Raw genomic sequence first — 27,149 nt, forward strand, 5'->3', positions numbered from 1 at the left:
ACAGTCCAAAGATGTGCGGGTTAGGTTGATTGGCCATGCTAAAATTGCCCTTAGTGTCCTGGGATGTGTAGATTAGAGGGATTAGTGGGTAAAATATGTAGGGATATGGGGGTAGGGCCTGGGTGGGATTGTGGTCGGTGCAGACTCGATGGGCCGAATGGCCTCTTTCTGTACTGTAGGGTTTCTATGATACTTTCTTTCTATGATTCTATGATAACATCCTTTCTGCAACACAGATATCTAATCTCAATCCTGGAACAAACCCTCACTTCTTTTCTCTTCACACTGCCCGTATGTATGGCTGTAGTCAGTTTGCTCAACCAGAACAAGTACAAAATGGTTGGGGCTGTTGGCCAAAGGAAGAAAATTACACTGAAGGCTAGCCACCTCAAGGACAATTCTGGAAAAATTACTGTTGCACAATTCATTCTGCCAGTGTTTGTGATCAAAGATTAAATCGATACCAAGATGTTGAGGTTGGTCACACACAGCTTCCATTTTGTCATGGCAGAATGAGTTGAATTCAGTTTTTGCTGTGCTAAAGTTTTACTTCACATCAATTCACAACTATTTTGATCTACATTAGAACATTAATTGTTACACAAATTCTACGTGTTGCATTTACCTCCCATAATCCAGTTAGTATCAAATGATACTGGATCCCTTTCCTCTCCTAATATTCTACGGATTTCAAAGATGCAATTAATAAAGGGCAAAAGAGTAACAAGGGAGAGAGTAGGGCCTCTTAAGGATCAACAAGGTCATCTATGCGCGGATCCACAAGAGATGGGGGAGATCCTAAATGAATATTTCTCATCAGTATTTACTGTTGAGAAAAGCATGGATGATAGAGAACTTGGGGAAATAAATAGTGATGTCTTGAGGAGTGTACATATTACAGAGAAGGAGGTGCTGGAAGTCTTAAAGCGCATCAAGGTAGATAAATCCCCAGGACCTGATGAGGTATATCCCAGGACGTTGTGGGAGGCTAGGGAGGAAATTGCGGGTCCCCTAGCCAAGATATTTGAATCATCGATAGTCACGGGTGAGGTGCCTAAAGATTGGAGAGTGGCAAATGTTGTGCCTTTGTTTAAAAAGGGCTGCAGGGAAAAGCCTGGGAACTACAGGCCAGTGAGCCTCACATCTGTGGTGGATAAGTTGTTGGAAGGTATTTTGAGAGACAGGATCTACAGGTATTTAGAGATGCAAGGACTGATTAGGGACAGTCAGCATGGCTTTGTGAGTGGAAAATCATGTCTCACAAATTTAATTGAGTCTTTTGAAGGGGTAACCAAGAAGGTAGATGAGGGCAGTGCAGTTGATGTTGTCTACATGGACTTTAGCAAGGCCTTTGACAAGGTAACACATGGTAGATTGTTGCATAAAGTTAAATCTCACGGGATCCAGGGTGGGGTATCTAAATGGATACAAAATTGGCTTCTGTCAAGCATTCGGCATGCTTGGTTTCATCGGTCAGAACATTGAATACAGGAGTTGGGACGTCTTGTTGAAGTTGTACAAGACATTGGTAAGGCCACACTTGGAATACTGTGTGCAATTCTGGTCACCCTATTATAGAAAGGATATTATTAAACTAGAAAAAGAGTGCAGAAAAGATTTACTGGGATGCTACCGGGACTTGATGGATTGAGTTATAAGAAGAGGTTGAATAGACTGGGACTTTTTTCTCTGGAGCGTAGGAGGCTGAGGGGTGACCTTATAGAGGTCTATAAAATAATGAGGGGCATAGACAACGTAGATAGTCAATATCTTTTCCCAGAGGGTGGTTGTAGAGGGTTGTTTTTCAATCTGGAGGCCTGTGACTAGCGGTGTGCCTCAGGGATCAGTGTTGGGCCCACTGTTATTTGTCATTTATATTAATGATTTGGATGAGAACATAGGGGGCATGGTTAGTAAGTTTGCAGATGACACCAAGATTGGTGGCATAGTGGACAGTGAAGAAAGTTATCTCCAATTGCAACAGGATCTTGATCAATTGGGCCAGTGGGCTGACGAATGGCAGATGGAGTTTAATTTAGATAAATGCGAGGTGATGCATTTTGGTAGATTGAACCAGGGCAGGACTTACTCAGTTAATGGTAGGGCGTTGGGGAGAGTTACAGAACAAAGAGATCTGGGGGTACATGTTCATAGCTCCTTGAAAGTGGAGTCACAGGTGGACAGAGTGGTGAAGAAGGCATTCGGCATGCTTGGTTTCATCGGTCAGAACATTGAATACAGGAGTTGGGACGTCTTGTTGAAGTTGTACAAGACATTGGTAAGGCCACACTTGGAATACTGTGTGCAATTCTGGTCACCCTATTATAGAAAGGATATTATTAAACTAGAAAAAGAGTGCAGAAAAGATTTGCTGGGATGCTACCGGGACTTGATGGATTGAATTATAAGAAGAGGCTGAATAGACAGGGACTTTTTTCTCTGGAGCGTAGGAGGCTGAGGGGTGACCTTATAGAGGTCTATAAAATAACGAGGGGCAAAGACAAGGTAGATAGTCAATATCTTTTCCCAAAGGTAGGGGAGTCTAAAACTAGAGGGCATAGGTTTAAGGTGAGAGAGGAGAGATACAAAAGTGTCCAGAGGGGCAATTTTTTCACAGAGAGGGTGGTGAGTGTCTGGAACAAGCTGCCAGTGGTAGTAGTAGAGGCGGGTATAATTTTATCTTTTAAAAAGCATTTAGATAGTTACATGGGTACAATGGGTATAGAGGGATATGGGCCAAATGCGGCCAATTGGGATCTTTTAAAAAAGGACGGCATGGACAAGTTGGGCCGAAGGGCCTGTTTCCATGCTGTAAACCTCTATGATTCTATAATACACATTTCCAGAAAAATACAATGCTCCATAATTTAAAACAATTATTCTTACTATTAACAGTTTGTTCTGTCTATTGTTGACTATATAACGATTGCTGGAGACTGGACAGAGCGAGAGAAAAGAGCAGCTACTTTAGAAGAATTACTGAGCCACAGGATACTGTCATTAACCAAGGGCATTCAGCTATGGGTTACTTTAGTAGTGTATGTAAATTCAGCTCAGTCACACTGCCTGACTCAGTAATTCATTCAAACCAGGTTCCCTAATGAGGCCATCAGCAATCAATGTTTAGAGAAATATTCAACCGTAATTTTAAAAAAGCGAGTGTTAAAATGAATTAGAACTCTATGTAATTGTCAATATTGGTTAAGGCATTGTCACTAGTTATATTTAACATGCTGGTATTAAAATGCTATAGAAAATGGTACATAAGCCGGTGCACTTTAAGGTTGTTCTTACGCTTTGCATAGTATTCATCATTCATCACAAATTGGTCTTGCTACTAGTGAGGTACCAGAACTTCATCCCAGCGTTATACAGTTCAAAATGCCTCCTCAGACACTATTCAAGTCTTTAAATTCAAAAGTATAATTTTTGAGTGATGCAAGTTTTTCTCAGTGCAAATGGAAATAACCTGATACTCCAGCGAGATCCTAGGGCATCATACTGTCTTTTGGAAAGTGCCAATGTCCCACTAAGCTTCCACCAGGTTAACGCCCTACCTCCACCCAACCTATTAACTAATATTAAAAGGGTATCTCTATGGCTAAAAGAGGACCTTCATTTCCTGGGTGTTTATTGAAAGGCCCATTTTCTCATAAGCTTCAGAGGGGTCATCAACAATGACCTATATCTGAGTCAGTGCACACACAAGCATCATCTGCTTACTGAAACTCAATGACCGAGGTTAGGGTGATTTTGGTTTTGGACTGAAGGTGATGTAGGTTTGATTAACCTGGTGTTGTGAGACTACTTTCTGTGATGTAGGTTGAACAGCTTCCCAACTGCTCTGTAGATTATTCCCAAACCTGCGGGAAGTTTGCTGAAAGTGAGGTTCAGTATTGCAGCGAGGAAAATGAAGAGTCAGTGGAATGTTTCACCCCAGTTTTTACTGATAGGGTTTGTGATAGCTCCATTGGTGAGGATCACAGCATTCATGTCAGATGGACTAGGCGAAGGGTGGTGACAAATTTCTGAGGGCACTCCATAAGTCTTTGCAGTTGACAGAGTCAATGGCTTTCATGAGATTGAAAAAGGCCATGTACACCATAGTGATATTATAGTCAGTGCTGTTAGTTGCACTTTTCTTGAATTTGCCACACAGTGAAGACTTTGCCAGCGCTGCCTCTCAATGGATGAAAATTGCACTGTGATTCTCGAAGGAGTTCCTCAGACAGAGGGAGACAGTAATTGAGGAAAATCCTTGCACTGATCTTCCCTGTGGCAAACAGCAGGGAGATTCCTCTTCAGTTATTGCAATTGGGCTGGTCTCCATTTATTGTATTCACGATCACAATGTCCATGAAATCCCCCTGCATGCTCTCTTCTTCCCCAATGAGGGATATGAGGTTGTGCAGCCTTGCCAGGAGTGTATTTACGCCATAACTCAGAATTTCAGCAAGAATTTCATCTGCTCCAGGGGCTTTGTTATTTTTCAGCTGTTGAATGGCTTTCTTAACTTTGCTTTGGACCGAGGCAATGCTAAATTGCCCCTTAGCGTCCGAAGACGTATAGGTTAGATGGATTGGCCATGGTAAAATATGGATAGGAAGGAAGGGTATGGCCTGGGTGAGATGCTGTGTCGGTGCAGACTCAATGGGCCGAATGGTCTCCTTCTGCATTGTAGGAATTCTATGACTGTGGAGAAAGGTGTCAGTGTTTGGACTGTAGATGTTGCCATGAGGTCTTGGCTTGTCTCACTATCAAAACCAGGCGTTGGTTATGACAAGGTCTTGTTCTAGAGATTCCATCAGGATGAAGACTCAGTTGGAGTTTGTTTTCCTTGCCTATCACACCCTTTCAGAGATTCACATGCTTCCAGATTCTGGTGGTGAAATCTCCGAGGAGGATCAGTTTGCCACCTGCTGGGACTCAAGCTTGCTCAAGATCAGTGTAAAATTCCCCCATGGCCTGGTCTGTTGCCTCAAATATAGGAGTGTATGCGCTGATGATAGTGGCATGCCGATTCCTCATTCAGGCGAGCCAAGTAGTCATAAGGCTTCCCCCACATGGGGAGTTGCTGAAACACCACACAAGCTTATTTTCATCAGCGCAGCTCACCCAATGGAGGCACCATTCGTCTTCTGGAAGACCCTTCAAGAAAAAGGTGCATCTGCTGCATTGCTCCTTCAGTTGACTTTCTCCCGCAAGTCATGACTCACTTAGGGCAGCAATGACGATATTGAGGCCCCCGGGTTCCAAGCAATGATGACGGTGCGACACTCAGATCTGACACTGTTGGGATTGCTCTCCAGGGTTCTGACATTCCGAGTCCCAAACTTCAACTTCACCAGCGGCACAGTGGTTAGCACTGCTGCCTCAGAGCCAGGGGCCCAGGTTCAATTCTGGCCTTGGGTCACTATCTGTGTGGAGTTTGCACATTCTCCACGTGTCTGCGTGGGTTTCCTCCGGGTGCTCCGGTTTCCTCCCACAGTCCAAAGATGTGTGGGTTAGGTTGATTGGCCATGCTAAATTGACCCTAGTGTCAGGGGGATTAGCAGGGTAAATCTCTAGGGTTATGGGAATAGGACTTGGGTGGGATTGTGGTCGGTACAGACACGATTGGCCGAATGGCCTCCTTCTGCACTGTGGGGATTCTATGAAATCTATTCTATGAACAGAAGATACCAGCGGTGATTTTTAACATGGGATGGTCATTTCACACCAACTACACAGTTTTGCAGAGCTGGGCCTTGGTCCCATGGTGAGGGCATATTGTTTTAATAACCAATAGCTGAAAAATTCCCTTTAGCACCCTTACAATTTTTCTCCGGTGCTGCTGGAAGTAGTGGCCAGATGATTAATCTTTCCTTTTTGGAGATTGCAGAACAACAATGAAATTTCAGCTCAGCTATATCAAACTTCAACTCTCCCCAACTCCCATTAGCCCTTTCCACAAACCTTCCCCCGCCCCCCACCATCAACGCCCATTAGAGCAATCTTTTGTAAAAGAAAACTGGAGACTTCATTACAAAAAACATTGTTACCAATAAAGAATAATTCAGTCCAAATACAACTGTATATGCGAGTCTATCCCTCCTCCTCTCTTGAGATCAGTTTATGTATTGTCTATTCTTTGCTGTCTCAACTTATAAAAAATTTATTGAGTTAAATTGCCAAAAACATAAAGCAGCTGTGCTGTGAAGTACTGTAGTTATTCAGTGACTAATACTGTACATTTATATAAAATGTCCCCAAGTGCCTTACAACTCAGTTACTTCCTGCTAATTATAATAATATATTCCATATTAGTTTTTGCATTTTTTCATATTTTGTGCACTCTCAGCAATAGGTTCCTGGTTCAGCAACACGACTCGCAATTGGGGGGAAATGTGTATAACAATTTCAGCACTATTTACAGATCATTATCAAAGCTCTTAACACACCATTTTACAAAGGTTAAATGAGTGAAGCAGAGTACGAGTGGCGGCGAAATATGCATTTGACTAAAAATTAGCCTCTCAAATTCATGTATTTTGGTTCAATTATTTTTAAATGCAAGGTGAAAAACATAACTGCAGGGGCAAATATAAAACACTTCAGTTTAAGTACCAAACTCTTGTAGGTACAGAGTAAAAAGCATCCAAATGTGTTCAGTGTGGGTTAGGCCCACTCACAGCAGATTGTACATGCTCCTTTTTGGGATAAGGCACAAGAGAAGTGCAGAGTTCTGAATACCTATTTATGGGTTATGGAGTGAAAAAGTGGTTTTAGTTGAAGGTTGTTATCCTTAATGATCTGAAGATCAGAGTGATGCTGTTATTTAATAAACTATTCGCCTGGCTCAGGATTTTACCTTTCAATTCAATCAGACTGTCGGTACAAACCGATCTCCAGTATGCTCCCAGCGTCCCATCTTTTGGCTGGGACATTAAACCGAGGTCCCTCTGCCCACTCAGGTGGACGTAGCAGACCTTAAGGCACTACTTGGGATGAAGGGCAGCAGTGCTCTCCCCAGTGTCGTGGACAATATTTATCCCTCAGTCAACATCATCAACAAAATATTGTTATCTTCACATTGCTGTTTGTAGGGACTTGCTGTGTGCAAGTTGACTGCAGTGACAATGCTTTAAAAATACTTAATCGGTGGCAAGGTGCTTTACTACATCTTGAGGCCACATCTACATCTATGGGTGGCACGGCAGCACAGTGGTTAGCACTGCTGCCTCACAGCGCCAGGGACCTGGGTTCAATTCCAGCCTTGGGTCACTGTCTGTGTGGTGTCTGCACGTTCTCCCCATATTTGCCTGGGTTTCCTCCCACAGTCCAAAGATGTGCGCAGTAGGTTGACTGGCTATGCTAAATTGCCCCTGGTATTAGGGGATTAGCTGGGTAAACATGTGGGGTTACAGGAATAGGGCCTGGGTGGAATTGTGGTTGGTGCAGACTCAATGGGCCAAATGGCCTCCTTCTGCACTGTAGAGATTCTATGATTCTATGAAAGGCACTCCTCCATGGTTTATGTTGAAGTGTAAACTCTTTTTCTCTTTAAGCTTGAATATTCTCAGAAGGCCCAATGGACTTGGCTGTCAACACTAATAGGTCCTTTAGTTTGGCACAAATTGGTAAATCCTGTTATGAAGCCATTAGAACAGGTGGTGCCAAAGATACAGAAAATTCACAGTATAAAGAAATTTCTCCTCATTTCCCTCATGGATTTATTAATACAATTTTGCATTCATTTACCCCTATTTTTAGATGCTCCCGAAAGTAGAAATATTCTCTCCACGTCTCTACTCTGACTATCCCATTCGTGGTCTTAAAGAGCTCTATCAGGTCACCTTTAAGTGGGTGGGGAAGTCACCATACAGAAAGCCTGAAAAGCAAACCTCTGCTAGCTTCCCAGGCATGGGGTGACTCTCCCCATCTAGCAACCCATCCTGCCCTCGCTCATCAGTGATTTAAGTCCCTCAATAATCCTAAGTGTTCCACCCTAGCGCTGCCAGCAATAAAGAGCCGTCACAAGGAGTCGCGATCCTGGAGAAGGCCCACTGCTGGCCACGTAAGACACATAATACACCAGGCCTTTCCCTAACGAGGTGACATGGGGCTTTCACCAGCAAGAAGGACCCCAATCACCTGGATTAAACTCCACCTCTAGTCGTATCCTCCAGAATGCTGATTTCTACCTCCACAATACAATATTTGGCATGTATTGTACCAGAATATAAGAAACTGAATCATTTCTACAATATCAACAGTGACTATTCTTCAAAAGTATTTAATTTGCTTTAAAGTGCTTTGAGACATCCGGTGGTTGTGAAAGGCACCACATAAATGCAAGTCTTTCTTTTTGGTGCCACAATTAGAAAACTGATTGAACATACTGCAGCTGTAAGAATTAGATGCACCCACATGCACTGCGTATTTATATTGCAGAATACAAGTTAAAAACCTTTTCCTTGCTAGTTTCAGAATAAATTCAGTGATCAGGTTCACAGCAGGCTAACATTTTCACATCTTTTCTTTCTGGAAATATTCAAGCCACAAAGTCTGGAGACACAAATGGTAACTTGCAGCAGCAGAGATTGATAACCCCACGTTTAGTTTGTACCATAAACGTAATAACAGGGTTGCTAATTCTTGAGCAAAGTGTTCAGTATGATCACATGGCAAATTAAATTCTTTCCCAGGTCTTACTAACACTTACACTAATGGTACACAAAGTTTAAAATGTTTTTCTAGCAGATGGTTCAAAAGTACATTAATTATTAATGGCCTAAGTTGAGATATTTGGCAAAGTTTACTCAGCAAACAGATATCACCTATTCTTTTTATTCAAAAGGAAGAGTTGTAATATGTCACTGAGGAGTGACAAATATCACCCTTTGGGACAGCATGCTGAAAATTGCATGACCCCATTGTAACATCCAAGTAGGAATGTAGAGGCAGTTCCAGCAACAGTAGCAGAATGTAACACTCACCTCACCCGTTGGCATCTACTTCCTACTCATCTAGTAGGTGAGTGTGTGGGAGCGGGAGTGAGGAGGAATGCTAGAGAGAGAGCACGCGCAGCAGCAAGTGAAGATGTGTGTGCGGTAAGAGAACAAAAGTCAAAATGACACCCATTCTGGTCCAGAATTATCATCTAAAAATGACACCAAATAATCAGGTTCAGTTTTGTAAAAACCTAAACTGAAACCCTCCAGAGACAACCCCAGAATAACTGCCTTCTCACGGTGCTTTTCCAATCATTCAGTTGGCAAACTGTGCCACAAGCCTGATCACAGGTATACTTACCTGCAACTACTAAAGTACAAGTGCAAGTACTGAAAGAGAATTTCATACCCAAACTGATTAAAATTCTGAAATGCATTTCCAACAATGCAAGGATTTAAAGAATCTCCCCTATCACTCATTCAGCCTAATGGAGATACCTCAATATGTGCAGAAAGTTGAGATTTCTCCTTCTCTTTTCTCTCAAGCGACCGTTTCAGTTCTTCCACCTCAGAAAGGACAGCATTATGGTTTAGCTGTGCTCGAAGCTCCAAGATCTGTTTCTCCAGCAATTGCTTCTCGTGCTCAGACCTCCCACCTGCTGAAACAGAAGAAAGTTGGTCATTTAGCAAGGGGAAAAGCAATGACGGGCCAGGGAAGACATTGATGTCCAGCTTTCTATATAGCAATAGAAATCCAAACTGGTTTTGAAGTATAACGTTTCTAAGCTCTATTTTGGGCATTTTTGGAACTACCTGTACTTTTAAACAGAGTTTGAAAACCAGAGAAATTGTGGAGCGTAAGTCGGAAAATCCTTTCAAAATGCCGCTGGAACATCTCAATACTGTTAGATCTCTAGGCCCTAACCCAGTGCTCCCAGGTTCCAAGCTTGTCAACAACCCAGGTTCTGAGAAAACCTTTAACCCATCATGAGCAAAGTCATGGGAGATCTGTGCATAATAAATAAACATCTCAACGATGATGATTGAGTAAAGAATTCCTCAAGATGCAACATCATGAATTCATAATTGAGAAACTTCAAAACAAACAATATTATATGATCAACGAATAGTACACAGCACAGAAGGGAGCCATTCATCCCACCATGCCTGTACCAGCTCTTTCGAAGACCAACCCAATTAATCCTAGCATCATGCCCAGTATAGAATTTTCTGGAACTGCCTTTTCCTTTTTTAAAATAGACATTAAACGGTCACTAAGATCGCTGCCAGAGGTCAGGTATCTTTCAGAGCAATACGGGAATAAATAATCTTATTTATTTAAACACACAAAAGCATGCTGCTGGCTATTCCAATCAGTCCAGGGCTGAGACACGCATACATTCTCCTTTTCAAAAGATACACCGATTACAGACAGTAAGGAAAGGGGAACTGGGGTTTCAGCTCCTTCTCATCCTTGCCCGTAACACTGATCTCCTAGGAATGGAAGTAGTATGACTCTCTTAAGATGGTCATTAATAAATTCAATAGGAGATTCAGGTGAAGCTTCCTTAAACAGATAAGAATGTGGAACGTACTACCACAACTAATTGAGATGAATCACATAGATGGATTTAAGCTAGATAAGAACCTAAGGGAGAACATAGAACAGTACAGCACAGTACAGGCCCTTCGGCCCTCGATGTTGTGCCGAGCTTTGTCCGAAACCAAGATCAAGCTATCCCACTCCCTATCATTCTGGTGTACTCCATGTGCCTATCCAATAACTGCTTGAAAGTTCCTAAAGTTTCCAACTCCACTATCACAGCAGGCAGTCCATTCCACACCCCAACCACTCTCCGAGTAAAGAACCTATCTCGGACATCCCTCCTATATCTCCCACCATGAACCTTATAGTTATCCCCCCTAGTAACAGCTACATCCACACAAGGAAATAGTCTCTGAACGTCCACTCTATCTATCCCCTTCATCTATAAACCTCTATTAAGTAGCCTCTCATCCTCCTCCGCTTGAAAGAGAAAAGCCCTAGCTCCCTCAACCTTTCCTCATAAGACCTATCCTCCAAACCAGGCAGCATCCTGGTAAATCTCCTTTGCACTCTTTCCAATGTTTCCACATCCTTCTTATAGTGAGGGGACCAGAACTGCACACAATATTCCAAATGTGGTCTCACCAAGGTCCTGTACAGTTGCAGCATAACCCCACGGCTCTTAAATTCAAACCCCCTGTTAATAAATGCTAACACACTATAGGCCTTCTTCACGGCTCTATCCACTTGAGTGGCAACCTTCATGGATCTGTGGATATGAACTCCAAGATCTCTCTGTTCCTCCACATTCCTCAGAACCCTGCCATTGACCCTGTAATCCGCATTCAAATTTGTCCTACCAAAATGAATCACCTCGCACTTATCAGTGTTAAACTCCATCTGCCATTTTTTGGCCCAGCTCTGCATCCTATCTATGTCTCTTTGCAGCCTACAACAGCCCTCCACCTCATCCACTACTCCACCAATCTTGGTGTCATCAGCAAATTTACTGACCCACCCTTCAGCCCCCTCCTCCAAGTCATTGATAAAAATCACAAACAGACAGTGACCCAAGCCGGGAATCGGACCCAGGCCCCTGGCGCTGTGAGGCAGCAGTGCTAACCACTGTGCTACCCTGCCACCATTTTGATGGTAACATAGGGTCTTCTTGCTCACCACCCAACATTCCCACATTGCCAACAGTGCAAGGACTCCCCATTCGCCCTGCTCAACCGCTCTCCCAACTATTCTGAGTTACAATCAGGAATAGAGGCTCTTACAGACTTCCATAGCTCCTGCCCAGCATGTTTTCTCCTTACCTATTACTTAAAACTCAAACTGAAACAAATAAAAAATGCACAGCAAGTCAGAAAACAAAATATTCTTATTTACTGTGTGGTACAAATATGGATCAGAACACATCCATATTATAGAATCCCTACAGTGCAGAAAAGGCCATTTGACCCAAGTCTGCACCAATAAGAGCATCTAACCAAGCCTTCTCCCCCTTTAACCCCATGCATTTACCATGGCTAATCCATCTAACCTACACATCATGGGGCACTAAAGGGCAATTTAATATGGTCAATCCACATAATCTGCACATCTTTCGGACTGTGGGAGGAAACTGAAGCACTCGGAGGAAACCTACACAGGCATGGGGAGGACATGCAAACTCGAGAAAGACAATCACCCAATGCTGGAATCAAAACCGGGTACCTAGAGCTGTGACGCAGCAGTGCTAGCCACTGCATTCTGTAGCACAGTGGTTAGCACTGCTGCCTCACAGCGCCAGGGGCCCGGGTTCGATTCCCGGCTTGGGTCACTGTCTGTGTGGAGTTTGCACGTTCTCCCAGTGTCTGCGTGGGTTTCCACCTGGATGCTCCGGTTTCCTCCCACAGTCCAAAGATGTGCAGGTTAGGTGGATTGGCTATGCTAAACTGACCTTAGTGATGGGATTAGCGGGGTAAATATGTGGGGTTATGGGATTAGGGCCTGGGTGGGATTGTGGTCGATGCAGGTTCGATGGGCCGAGTGGCCTCCTTCTGCACTGTAGGGATTCTATGATTCTAAATGGGAGAGCAGAAAGAGTGTGAAGTTCCATACAACTGTCAGGATAGGACCGGGAAGGAGAGTGAACAGGAAGTCCCAGATAAGAATGTGAAACGTGCTAGGATAGGAATGGAAGAATTCTGGGTGGAGGAGAGGGTGAGTGGAACACCATGTACCTTGACCAGCATAAGGCCTGGATGATTTTGACTCCAGGATATGTATGCAATGTAAGCTTAGTTTAACGTAAAAAATCAGATGTTTAAAACCCCAGATCACCAGTTCAGAGTTTTAACGACCTTTTCTCTTCCTGGATTTCACCTGCAATGTTAATGAGGCAAAAAAGCTCTGCATTCCAAGCAGAGTTCCTCCTTCTAACTGTCAGCATACCTACCCAGCTACATCTGATAAAAGGGTGATTCAAAGTGCTTAATCACTGCCGCAAAAGTAAATATTTTCAAAACTAATCAAGCAAAGCATGGGATTCTGTCTCCTGCCCCTTCCATTCAGATAAACTGCAACAGCAAGGTCCCATCTATTGGCCAATGAAATGCTCACTTTATTTTGACCTCCAGAACTTTTTAAAAACTGAGCAGGTTTAAAAAAGGTTTAGGGGAGGTGATGGCCTCATGGTATTATCACTAAACTATTAATCCAGAAACTCAGCTAATGTTCTGGGGACCCAGGTTCAAATCCTGCCACAGCAGATGGTGGAATTTGAATTCAATAAAAAATATCTGGAATTAAGAATCTATTGAATACCATGAAACCATTGTCAGAAAACCCATCTGGTTCACTAATGTCCTTCAGGGAAGGAAATCTGCCATCTTTACCCGGTCTGGCCTACAGGTGACTCCAGAGCCACAGCAATGTGTTTGACTCTCAACTGCCCTCCAAGGGCAACTAGGGATGGGCAATAAATGCTGGGCCAGCCAGCGACGCCCATGTCCCACGAGTGAGTAAAAAAACCCAGCAAATTTGATGCATCACTTTTTTAAGATCAGCCAAATTTCACCCAGACATGGGCAAATAAAATAGAAGTCTGGCAACAGCTCGAAGGATATCCTGTGACTGAAACAGCTTTTGCACCACTCCATCATATAGGACTTCCTAACCTCAACATCTTACCCCTTCTCTACATCAGGTGAAGTCTGATGAAATCAAATGGTAGCTGTCAGCAGGATGATGAATTTCCTAGTACCATAATAACTTTGAAACCATCCTTGAAACTAGATAGATCTGAAGGAAGGAGGGAGAGAGGCCAAGGCTTCAAATTTAGATTAGCGGAGCTTTCAGTGTGGTTAAGAGTGTGAAATGAAGCAAAAAATAAATTCAGGACAAGTAGTAAACACCAGAAGCGTTGAACAATGGGAGGAAATAGCAGAGACCGCAACTAGGTACCTACACCTGAATGCTAGAAAATCATCACCTGTAATTATCTAAGAATTCTATATAACAGCAATAAGTAATAATTTTACAGGGAATACAGTTCACTCCAGTGGTGGGAATGAATTTGCCATATTAAACTGTTGGATATTCCTATAAGGAGGAGGCTCGGGTGAGCAGGATATTTCTAGAGATTCAGGAAATAAGTTGTGAAATGTTAATAAAGACTAACGCAGCTAAACTTATTTTAAAGTAGAGCGACGGGGGACTTGACGCAGGTCTTCAGATTAACGGGCAGCATAGCTGTAGGCAAGATATACAAGATCATGCCATGAACACAGGACTAGGTGAGAAGTGTAAAATTTTCATGGTCATCAGTAATATGACTCATCACCTCACAGGGAGGTGGGCAAGTGGAGCAGCCTCTCTGCAGGTCAACTGGCATTGATATCTGTTGAGAAGGGGGAATGTGCAAATTGCATGGGTAGTAACAAACCTCTTCGCCAAGTGAGAGAATCAAACAGGGCTGGGGTCAGAAAAGGAGGACCAAATAATTATAGCATTCTGGGTGGAAGAGGCGTGATAGATAGACTAAGTATGTGAGCAAAAATCTGTCAAAACGAGTAGAATGTGGGAAAATGTGAAATTGTCCATTTTGGCAGGAAGAATAAAAAAGCTTATTATCTAAATAGTGATAGACTGCAGAGGGTGCAGAGGGATTTGGGTGCCCTAGTGCATGAATCACAAAAGGCTATACTGGTACAGCAAGTAATTAGGAAAGCTAATAGAATATCATCGTTTATTGTGAGGGGAATTGAGCACAAAAGTAGCTTCCGTCGTACAAGGAATTGGTGAGACCACATCTGGAGTATTGTGCATAGAATTGGTCTCCTTATTTAAGTTTAAAGTTTATCCAATCACAGTGGTTACAGCACAGAAGGAGGACATTCAGCCCATCTTGTCCATGCTCATAAATGATACACGCTTTAGCCATAAAAGCAAATTACTGCGGATGCTGGGATCTGAAACCAAAAGAGAAAATGCTGGAAAATCTCAGCAGGTCTGGCAGCATCTGTAAGGAGAGAAAAGAGCTAACGTTTCGAGTCCAGATGATCCTTTGTCAAAGCCCAAACTTTGAGCTTTGACAAAGGGTCATCTGGACTCGAAACATCAGCTCTTTTCTCACATTGTAGCCATGTTGTGCCAGTGGTGGAGTGAGTGAATGTTTAAGGAGGTGGGTTAAAGCTCGGTATGGTATAATAACTCGGCCAAAGGTTATCAGACTTCATTATTAAAATAAAGTTACAAAATGATCTTTAAACTCATGTTAGACTCACCCCTATCTGAAAAAAGTGCAATGTATCTTGATGCAGAACCAGCAAAAATACTAATGAAGAAAATGTAGTGGATGGACTTGCTTATCACTCACCCGCTTGGCTCAGTCTGTCATCCTCCTCTACTCCATGATAACTTTTCTGCTGCGATTGTGAAATCCGGTGTTGCAAGGTTGCTCGTTCCTGTTCAGTCTTCAACAGTTGAGAGCGTAAATCATCTATCTAAATTCACAGATAAGACTCAGTGAATCAGTGGAGCATTACCATTTTTGCATTTCAAATCTTTTCAAAATGCAAGTGTTTTCCGTGTTCAGCAGCAGACGTGTCCGGCACGTCTAAACAGAAGATCGCAAGAAAAGTTTAATAACTCGAGGGACGAACAATGGAGAAACAGGAAAAAAATATCTGGCATCCTCTTTGAAAATTAGTCCCGAATGTACTTCATCAGTACAGAAGTAAAATGTGACAGACCCCAAATAATGGCCCAATTAAGGGAAACAAGGATATCTGGGCTAGCATCTGTACAGCAAACACAGCTGGAAATGAGCTGCATTTAAAAGTCTTCCAGTCATCTGGCAGGCAAGGCAGGGGGAGAGAGAGGATAGTAACAAAAATAACGGTGTTTTTAAATTAATGCATTCTAGTTATGGTCTGAAATGAAACGCAAAAAAAACTGCAAGTCTGAAATAAACAAAAGCACTGAAATAGATCAGCTTCCGAGAGCTTCATCAGAATGCCTGAGTCTACTTATCAACTCCAGTTTATGTAGCACTACATTGTAAAACTTCTTCCCACACCAGTGTTATCGGAAAAAAAACTGACACATATGGCACACAAACCAAAAGTTTAGTCAACAAGGTAGATTTTATGGAGCATCTGAAAAGGAGGAGAGAGAGAGAGAGAGCAGGTGAATGAGTAAGAGGTTCAGAGAGATCATTTCAGAGCTTAGGCTCTTGGCGGCTCAAGGCACAGTTACCAATAGTGGGGTGAAGGAATGCAGGGACGTATAAGAAGCCAGAGGCCCAGATTTTCGTCCCTGGTTGGGTATGTGGAGTCGGCAGGTTTCCCAGCACAGCGAGCCTGACCTTTAAAAATGCCCACCTACAGGTTGTATTTTCAGTCAGGGGCTGGGGGGGAGAAAGTGGATCGAGTTAGGAGTTGCGGCGGGCGACCCCAGAATGAATCCACAGGTTTCTGGATGCGGAGGCAGGCTGGGCACAAGGCCTGATTCTGTTTAAATTTATTTACTAGTGTCACAAGTGGGTTTACATTAACACTGCAATGAAGTCACTGTGAAAATCCTCTAGAAGCCACACTCCGGCGCCTGTTCAAGTACACTGAGGGAGAATTCAGCATAGCCAATGTGCCTAACCAGCACCTGGACGAAACCCACGCAGACACGAGGAGAACATGCAGACTCCGCACAGTGACCCAAGCCGAGAATTGAACCCGGGTCCCTGACGCTGTGAGGTGGCAGTGCTAACCACTGTGCTGCCGTGCTGCCCTGTGCTAAAATTTTTGAAAAATCATAAAACAAAAACATCCCTCTAGCCCTGAAAAATTGAGTTTACAGCTGGCATTTTCTAGCACTTTCTGTTTATAAACAGAATTATGTGGATATAACAGGCAGGATTTTCTGGTCCTTCCTGCTGGTGGGATTTTCCAGTCCTGCTGAAGGTGACCCGGTCCCCGGTGGCAGAGCAGGACGGGCTGGCCATGCAAATTGCCATCACCATCTGAGAGACCAGGGGATCCAGCCACCGGCTATTAGCTAGTCACCACCGCCGGGCGGGAGTGGGGGTGGGGGGGCTCCGTGGAAAATTCCAACAACATGGAAACAAGCCATTCGGCATTTTCAATCCATATCGGCCTGTACCCATCCTAATTGATATTTACCTGCAGTCGCAAGAACTAATATTCTCCTGATCCGTGCCATGTGAATGCTTTAATCCAACAAGAGCAGTGCATGAGGAATCTCCAGTTTTATTTCCCTTCCCCAAGATTTGGAGTTTCTCATGTGGTGAATCGTAATTAAGTCAAGAAATAAATACCTCAAACTCTTTTGGCAATTTGCTTTCCAGATGCTCAGGAAAACCTAGCTCAAGGTCATACATTAGCTACTGACTTAATCACTCTTCCTGGCAACAGCCAGACTAAACCAGTTTGTTTAGAGTCATATTTGACTCGGAGATCATTTTCAAACTATTTGTTCATGCCATCGCCAAGACTGCATATTCTCACCTTGATATCACCCAATTTAACCCGTCTCAGCCTCATTGATGCCCCTCTAACACTGAGATTTGACCATTCCAACAGACTCCTGGCTAGTCTCCCACATTCTACCCTCCACAACCTGAGGCCATCCAAAACTCTGCCACCTGTGTCTAGATGGTGACCAAGTCCCATTCCCGTCATTCCAGTGCTCGCGAACTTACACTGGCTCCCAGTCAAGGTACATCTTGCTTTTAAAATTCCCAATGGCTCCACACCTCCCCAGCTTGTAATCTCCTCCAGCCCCACAATCTTCCAAGATATCTGAACTCCTTGAATTCTGGTTTCTTAAGCAACTCCTATTTTAATTGACCCATCATTTTTTAATTTTATTTGTTCTGGGGATGTGGGCATCGCTGGCTGGGCCAGCATTTATCGCCTGAAATAACTCCCACAAGGCCAGTGTCCCTTCACCAAATCCAGATTTATTTACAATAGTTAGTAATACCCTGACAAGTACTTCCCAGTACAGAGTATACACCTTGAGAGCCAGTAACCCGGATTCTCCACATTATACACCTCTGCAGGGCTTCCAGATTGAACAACATTATCTGTCTCAATAAGGGAGCTCATATTCTAACATATTCTAACTAGGCTGCATCTGGAGTATTCTGCACAGTTTTGGTCCCCATATTTGAGGAAAGATGTAGTGACATTGGAGGCAGTTCAGAGGAGGTTCACTAGATTGATTCCAGAGATGAGGGGTTTGGCGTATGAAGAGAGATTGAACAATTTAAGCCTATACTCTCTGGAATTTAGAAGAATAAGAACATAGAACATAGAACAGTACAGCACAGAACAGGCCCTTCGGCCCACGATGTTGTGCCGAGCTTTATCTGAAACCAAGATCAAGCTATCCCACTCCCTATCATCCTGGTGTGCTCCATGTGCCTATCCAATAACCGCTTAAATGTTCCTAAAGTGTCTGACTCCACTATCACTGCAGGCAGTCCATTCCACACCCCAACCACTCTCTGCGTAAAGAACCTACCTCAGATGTCCTTCCTATATCTCCCACCACGAACCCTATAGTTATCCCCCCTTGTAATAGCTCTATCCACCCGAGGAAATAGTCTTTGAACGTTCACTCGATCTATCCCCTTCATCATTTTATAAACCTCTATTAAGTCTCCCCTCAGCCTCCTCCACTCCAGAGAGAACAGCCCTAACTCCCGCAACCTTTCCTCATAAGACCTACCCTCCAAACCAGGCAGCATCCTGGTAAATCTCCTCTGCACTCTTTCCAGCGCTTCCACATCCTTCTTATAGTGAGGTGACCAGAACTGCATACAATATTCCAAATGTGGTCTCACCAAGGTCCTGTACAGTTGCAGCATAACCCCACGGCTCTTAAACTCCAACCCTCTGTTAATAAAAGCTAACACACTATAGGCCTTCTTCACAGCTCTATCCACTTGCGTGGCAACCTTCAGAGATCTGTGGATATGGACCCCAAGATCTCTCTGTTCCTCCACAGTCTTCAGAACCCTATCTTTGACCCTGTAATCCACATTTAAATTAGTCCTACCAAAATGAATCACCTCACATTTATCAGGGTTAAACTCCATTTGCCATTTTTCAGCCCAGCTTTGCATCCTATCTATGTCTCTTTGCAGCCTACAACAGCCCTCCACCTCATCCACTACTCCACCAATCTTGGTGTCATCAGAAAATTTACTGATCCACCCTTCAGCCCCCTCCTCTAAGTCATTAATAAAAATCACAAAGAGCAGAGGACCAAGCACTGATCCCTGTGGCACTCCGCTAGCAACCTGCCTCCAGTCCGAAAATTTTCCATCCACCACCACCCTGTGTCTTCGATCAGATAGCCAGTTACCTATCCAATCGGCCAACTTTCCCTCTATCCCACACCTCCTCACTTTCATCATAAGCTGACCATGGGGAACCTTATCAAACGCCTTACTAAAATCCATGTATATGACATCAACTGCCCTACCTTCATCAACACACTTAGTTACCTCCTCAAAAAATTCAATCAAATTTGTGAGGCATGACTTGCCCTTCACGAATCCGTGCTGACTATCCCGGATTAATCCGCATCTTTCTAAATGGTTGTAAATCCCATCCCCAAGGACCTTTTCCATCAATTTACCAACCACCGAAGTAAGACTAACTGGTCTATAATTACCAGGGTCATTTCTATTCCCTTTCTTAAACAGAGGAACAACATTCGCCACTCTCCAGTCCTCTGGCACCATCCCCGTGGACAGTGAGGACCCAAAGATCAATAAGGGGAGATCAAATTGAGGTTTTCAAGATGATAAAAGGTATGGATAAAGTAGACGTGGAGCGGATGCTTCCTCTTGTGAGGCATGCTAGGACGAGAGGTCATAGTCTTAGGATAAGGGGTAGCAAATTTAAAACAGAGTTGAGGAGAAACTACTTCTCCCAAAGGGTTGTCAATCTGTGGAATTCGCATCCCCAAAGTGTGAGGGATGCTGGGACAGTGAGTAAATTTGAGGAGTTAGACAGATTTTTAATTGGTAATGGGTTGAAAGGTTATGGGGAAAAGGCAGGAAAATGGGGATGAGGCGCATATCAGCCATGATCGAATGGCGGAGTGGGCCCGATGGGCTGAATGGCCTAATTCTGCTCCTATATCTTATGAACTTATCAACTTGGTCCAACCCATGGACCTTGTTAAAGTCATTACATTGCCTTTGAACTGAGTGGCTTGCTAGGCCATTTCAGAGGACGTTTAAGAGTCAACCACAGTGTTATGAGTCTGGCATCCCTGATTTTAATTGCTCCACCATTTTGTTTAAATCACATCACTGACTCGGCCAGCATTCATTGCCCATCCCTAATTGCTCTTCAGCAGCTGATCGTAAACAGCATTCTTGAGCTCTTGCAGTTCATGTGGTGTAGGCACACCCACAGTGCTGCAGATACACCCACAGTGCTGCTGGGAGGGGATTCCAAGATTCTGACCCAGTGACAGTGAAGGAACGGCGATATATTTCCAAATCGGAAAGTTGAGTAACTTGGAGGAGAACTTGCAGGTGGTGGTGTTCCCATGTGTCTGCTGTTCCTGCCCTGTTAGATAGATGGCAGTAGTCATGAGTTTGGAAGGTGTTGTCCAAGGAATTTTGGTGAGTTCCTGCAGTACATCTTGTAGGATGGTGCATGCTGCTGCCACTGTGCATCAGAGTGAAGGGAGTGAATGCTTGTGGAACGGTGTCAATCAAGCGGGCTGCCTTGTTCTGGACAGTGTTGTCGGAACTGCACTCATCCAAACAAGTGGAGATATTCCATCACACTTCTGACTTGTACCGTGCAGATGGTGGACGGGCTTAAGGGGGTCAGGAGATGAGTCGCTCACTGCAGAATTCCTAGCCTCTGACCTGCTCTGGTAGCCACAGTATTTATATGGCTGGTCCAGTTGAGTTTCTGGTCAATAGTAACCCCCAGGATATTGATAATGAGGGATTCACTGCTTTCTGCTGCCTAGGTCTTAAACTTGAATTCCCTCGCTACACCGCTCTGCCTCTTTACCCCTCTTTCCTCATTTAAGACACTCCTTAAAACCTATTCTTTCATCCAAGCTTTTGGTCAACTGACCTTATGTAGCTCAATGTTCTACTCTGGTTTATAATGTTCCTGTGGAGATTGCTCCTTGCCACATTTTATTGCATTAAAGGTGCTATATAAAGTTTAGTTGCTGTTGTAAATGTGAGAATTGCTGTTGGACATGTGATCTTGAAAGAAGTCTAAGGATGCCTCTTGACCTTTGAAAGATGGCCCTAAGTCAGGCTTCTCTGTGGAATTTCATAGAACTGTACGGACCACATACTTTTTATACCAATAAAGTGGCTATTAGGCACCACGCAAAGGGATAAATGAATCTGAAAATCATACACAATTATAACCAGCTCTGAACCACAAGAAAATCACCTATTCGTGGTCTAGTGCACAGCCTTCCCATTAGTCAGCATAGTAAATGATATCTGTACTGAATTAAGCTCATGTAGCTATAGCCCGCAGTTCCAATCAGCAGGTGGCAGAGACTTGTACCTTACAGAAACATGTTGCATTGCAAGTTTCTGCACAGTATCATTCAGCGGCGACAATCAAGTATACAACCACACATATGTACACAGGTTTATTTGCGATGTCAGACAAACACAAGGATCACAGAGATAGGGGAAGGGTTGGGAAAATAAAACAAAATGGAAGATCAAACAAAATAAAGAAAAGAATAGTTTAAGATAAAAGATGGACTCATCTACAAACAGGATGTAGCTGGTGACAGCTGCAACAAAGGCAGACATCTCACACAACTGAATTCCATTTTTAATGAGGATCGATTAAATCACACAAGAAACAGAAGCAGGGGGAGGTCACCAGGCCCTTCGAGCCTTCCCCATCATTCAATACAATCATGACTGATCTATGTCGACCTCAACTCCCTTTCTGTGCCATTTCCCGGTGGCCCTCTATTCCTCGATCTATCAAATATTTATCCACCTCCACTTTAAATACTTCTAAGGATCCAGCCTCCACCAGCCTTTGGGACAGAGAATTCCAGAGGTTCACCACCTTCTGCGAGAGGAAATTTCTACACAGCTCAGTTTTAAGTGCCCGGCTCTTTATCTTGTAGCTGTGTCCCCTTGTTCGAGATTCCCCCACTAGTGAAAACATCTCACCACCTACTCTGTCAAACCCCCTCAGGATCTTATTCGTTTGAATAAGGTCACTCTTTTAAATTTCAAGGAATACAGACCCAGACTATTTCAACCATCTTGACAGGACAACCCTTTCATCCGAGGAATCAGCCTGGTGAACCTCCTTTCGACTGCCTCCAATGTTGCTATATTCTTTTTTTGGTCAGGGGACCAAAACCATACGCAGTATTCCAGGTGAGGCCTCACCAACACCCCTGCAACAAAACCTCCCTATTTCTAACCCTTTTGCAATAAAGGCTGCAGTTGTTCTAGACCCAGACAAACAAGGCAGAGATTATGAATTCAAATCTTAACATGGTTCTGAAGCTCAATTCAATCAATCCAGTGCGTGGAGTACAGTGCTGAGCAGCATGGAGGTAATGATGCAGTCCTTCTATCAGCAACATCTCTCATGGCAACTCATTGGTGAAGAACAATATCTTGCAAAGCAAGAGAAGGATTGGATAATTCATCTATTTTGATGATGTTGGTTGGAGGCTAAATGTTGGCCAAAGCACCAAACCTTTTCGGATGGTGCCAAGGCATTTCTTAGAACCTGTGGAACAGGCAGACAGGGCCTTAGTTTAACATCTCACACAAAATAAATCCCCTTCAGCTGGGTAGCATTGCCTAGACACTGTACTGAGTTGTCAGCGAAAACTACACGTTCAAGTTCTGCAGTGGGTTCAAACCCTTAGTATTTGAGACTCACTATTCACAATATATAGGGATGAAATATTTCCTGATAAAATTTGCAGCGGAAACAGTTCATGTTCCTTTTTTAAACATGGAAGTCCAGCTTACAATCAAACAATTTTATGCTGCTGCTTCAAGATGACTAACAGCCTCACGATAGCACTCCAATCTTTTAAAATGTTAGCCACAGTACCAGGAGAGGTTTTATGTCACAGATCGAGGACAACTATGACCACAGGGCCCACCCAAGGATAAAACAGAACATTAAAAAAAACCTCTCTTTTCAGTCACCATTTAATAGAATCCGCCCCACCAAACATTAGACAATTTCTTAAGCCTACCTGACTGGCCAGTGTTTCCCGACTTCCTTCTGACTGATCCAGCCTCCGGCGTGTGCGGCCAAGCTCTTGTTCAACCTTAACATGTAGTACAAAAAAATAGATGAGTACACACTGCAATTGGATGTTAATATACCATAAATCTCCTGGAACGTTGCTCACGGGTAGTCTGTGGTTCAGGGCACTGCTGATCTTTCTGACTAACTTGACCTGTTCCCCTATAGGCCACTACTCTCAGCAGGAAAAATCCAGGTCATTGTGGCTCTTCTAACTGTTGAGGTCAATCTGTCTAACCTATCCTCATAAGACAACCCACTCATTCCAGGTGTCAATCTCGTAAACCTCCCCAGCACTGCTTCCAATGCATTTACATTGGGCGGCATGGTGGCACAGAGGTTAGCACTGCTGCCTCATAGTGCCGGGGACCCAGATTCGATTCCCAGCTTGGGTCACTGTCTGTGTGGAGTTTGCACGTTCTCCCCGTGTCTGCGTGGGTTTCCTCCGGGTGCTCCGGTTTCCTCCCACATTCTGAAAGACGTGCTGGTTAGGTGCACTGACCCAAACAGGCGCCGAACTGTGGTGACTAGGGGAATTTCACAGTAACTTCATTGCAGTGTTAATGTAAGCATTACTTGTGACTGATAAACTTTAGCTTTTACTTTATCCTTAAGTAAGGAGACCAAAACTGCACACAGTATGCGAGGTACAGTCTCACCAATGCCCTGTATGACTAAAGCGTAACATCCTTACTCTAGTGTTGAATTCCTTTTGTAATAAAGGATAACATTCCATTAGCCTTTTTGACTAAATGCCGTACCTGCTTAGTACCTTTTTGTAACTCACACACTGGAACATCTAGATCCCTCTGCACCTCAGAATTCACAGTCATTCTCATTTTAAGTAATATTCTGCTATTTTTTTTTAAAAATCGGATCTTCCTGCCAAAGTGAACAACTTCATATTGTTTCACATGAAACTTTATCGGTCAGATTTTTGTCTATTCACTCAGCCTATCTATATTCTTCTGCAAATTCCTCATGTTTAGGTTTATTTGTTAGTGTCACAAGTAGGCTTTTACATTAACACTGCAATGAAGTTACTGTGAAAATCCCCTAGTCGTCAGTTTCGGGCGCCTGTTCGAGAATTTAGCACGGCCAATGCGCCTAACCAGCACGTCTTTCAGGCTGTGGGAGGAAACCAGAGCAGCCAGAGGAAACCCTACTAAACCTCCCAACACTATTTACCCTACTAAACCCCCCAACACTAAGGGGCAATTTAGCATGGCCAATCAACCTAACCCGCACATTTTTGGAGCGTGGGAGGAAACAGGAGCATAGAACATAGAACAGTACAGCACAGAACAGGCCCTTCGGCCCACGATGTTGTGCCGAGCTTTATCTGAAACCAAGATCAAGCTATCCCACTCCCTATCATCCTGGTGTGATCCATGTGCCTATCCAATAACCGCTTAAATGTTCCGAAAGTGTCTGACTCCACCATCACTGCAGGCAGTCCATTCCACACCCCAACCACTCTCTGAGTAAAGAACCTACCTCTGATATCCTTTCTATATCTCCCACCTGGAGGAAATCCACGTAGTCACAGGGAGAATGCGCAGACTCCGCATAGACAATGACCCAAGCCAGGAATCGAACCCAAGTCCCTGGTGCTGTTAGGCAGCAGTGCTAACCACTGTGTCGCTGTCTCCTTCACAAAATTCTTTCCTACCTATCTTTCAGCAACCTACCTATTATCGGCAAATTTAGCTATCATGCCTTCACTCCCCTCATTTAAGTCATAGGTGTAAATTATAAAAAGTTGAGGCCCCAGCACAGACCCCTGTGGGAATCCACTTGTCACATCCTGGCAATCAGACAAAGACCCATTTATGCATACTCTGTTTACTGTCAAACAGCCAATCTTCAATCCAGGCTAATGTGTTTCCCCCTACACCATGAGTTTTGGTTTTCCACAATAACCTTTGATGTGGCACCTTATCAAATGCCTTCTGGAAATCTGAGTGCATATGTCTCCAGGTTCCCTTTTATTCACAGTGTTTGTTACTCCTTTAAAGAACTCTAACAAATTCGTTAAACACGATTTCCCTTTCACAAAACTATGCTGTTCTTCCCGATTACTTTGAGCTTTTCTAAATGCCCAGCTATATGCTATTTAATGATCGATCCTGTTTCTTGCCTCCCTCCCTTCCTGAATAGAGAGGTCACAGTTGCTACCCCCCAGTCTGATGGAACCTTTCTAGAAGCGAGGAAATTTGGGAAAATTACCACCAACGCATCTACTACCTCATTAGCCACCTCTTTTAAGACGGTAGGATGAACTCTGTTACCTGTTTAAATTTGGCAGATAAGCTGTTGATTTAGGTGCCCACCCACCCCATATTATGGGGGTGAGCTTGGGTGCAGGTGGGAAGGTGGTGGGATGAGCACCAGCCCCATTTTACATGCCTACCCTGCTAAAAAACATGCCCTGCAGGGTCATGAAGAAAGTAACCCAATGTTTGTAAAATTATCTATCCTGTCTTTTTACCTTTTTGCAAACTCTCATTGTCTCTTTATTTCTCTTCCTGTATCTGATTTGGCATTGAATTTACTGATTTACTTTACATTCCCTTCTCAGTCCTCATGCAGTTAATTTATAATCCTTCAGCCTATTTGGTCTAGGAGATACACAGTTGTTTGCCCCACTCACTCCAGTCCTAGATGTCCAGTTTCTCTCCCAGAGACCTTACCACTTCAGGGGCGGCACAGTGGTTAGCATTGCAGCCTCACAGCGCCAGGAACCCGGGTTCGATTTGCCGCTTGGGTCACTGTCTGTGTGGAGTTTGCACATTCTCCCCGTGTCTGCATGGGTTTCCTCCCACAGTCCAAAGATGTGCGTGTTAGGTGGATCGGCCATGCTAAATTGCCCCTTGGTGTCAGGGAGACTAGCTAGGGTAAACGTATGGGATTATGGGGATAGGGCCTGGGTGGGATTGTGGTCGGTGCAGACTCGATGGGCCGAATGGCCTCCTTCTGCACAGTAGGGAGTCTACGATTCTAACTTTCAACAAATCACCACACAAGACATTAATAAATCTAAATGTGTAAGCACAGGTCTAAGTAATGGCCGACGTCATTAGATTCACTCCCACAGCAAATTATAGAGCAATGAGTTCTATTTGGCAATTATTTTAAACTTCAGTCGAAACAATTGCCATAAAATAAAGATAATCCCTCTAGTGATTTTACATTATTGCGATTTGCTCACTTGTGAAAGAAAAGCAACATCACGGTGTCATTGCTTTAATATTCAACATACATTTACAAATTGAGGAAGCTTCATAACTTGAAAGCTCCATTAGCAAAGAAAACAACTTTTTTTTACTTAAGTATAATGCCAGCATACTACAGTTCCCACAATAATTCTGCAATTGTAAGCTAATTGTCTGTATTTGCAAAGAATCCATTCTTCACAATCTATATATAAGATGATGCATACATGTGCCTAAGTACAGTAATTATATCAATGATTGCAGCAAAGTGTACAATGTGTTCTTTAGAAACAGAATTACATTAGAATTGTAGAATTATTGGGTGAATCATTGGTGACTCACAAGTGAATGACAACGCATTCATGTCGCATCCATTACAAAACCTATGGAGTGGCCTCAAAAGTTTTCACATTTACAGCAATTAGTCACTGTTTAACATGTAAAAGAGATGTCACTCCTGTATTTCTTATGCTCTTATCTTCACTCAGAGAGGGCTTTGAATGTCTGGAAATCTTTGTCCCAAAGAGTTGTGGATGCTCAGCTGTTGAGTGTCTCCAAGGCTGAGATCAATGGAGTGTTGGACTCTTAAGAGAATCAAGGGATATGTATTGGGCTTGGGAGGTAAAGTGGAGCTGAGGCC

General features: G+C 43.5%; 1 protein-coding gene across 1 annotated transcript in view; it reads right to left on the reverse strand.

Annotated features, from left to right (window-relative positions):
• The window catches only part of cep128 (centrosomal protein 128), a 323,727-nt gene that overhangs the window by 236,116 nt on the left and 60,462 nt on the right, over positions 1-27,149 (reverse strand). Inside the window, exons 10-12 of the mRNA XM_078234447.1 lie at positions 23,242-23,316; positions 15,344-15,470; positions 9,432-9,592 (exon numbers count right to left, since the gene is read on the reverse strand). Of these exons, the coding sequence (XP_078090573.1) occupies positions 9,432-9,592; positions 15,344-15,470; positions 23,242-23,316 (363 nt within the window). The remainder of the gene's footprint in view (positions 1-9,431; positions 9,593-15,343; positions 15,471-23,241; positions 23,317-27,149) is intronic.

This window comes from Mustelus asterias, chromosome 18 (genome assembly GCF_964213995.1).
Source record: "Mustelus asterias chromosome 18, sMusAst1.hap1.1, whole genome shotgun sequence".
In the NCBI taxonomy this organism is placed as follows: Eukaryota; Metazoa; Chordata; class Chondrichthyes; order Carcharhiniformes; family Triakidae; genus Mustelus; species Mustelus asterias.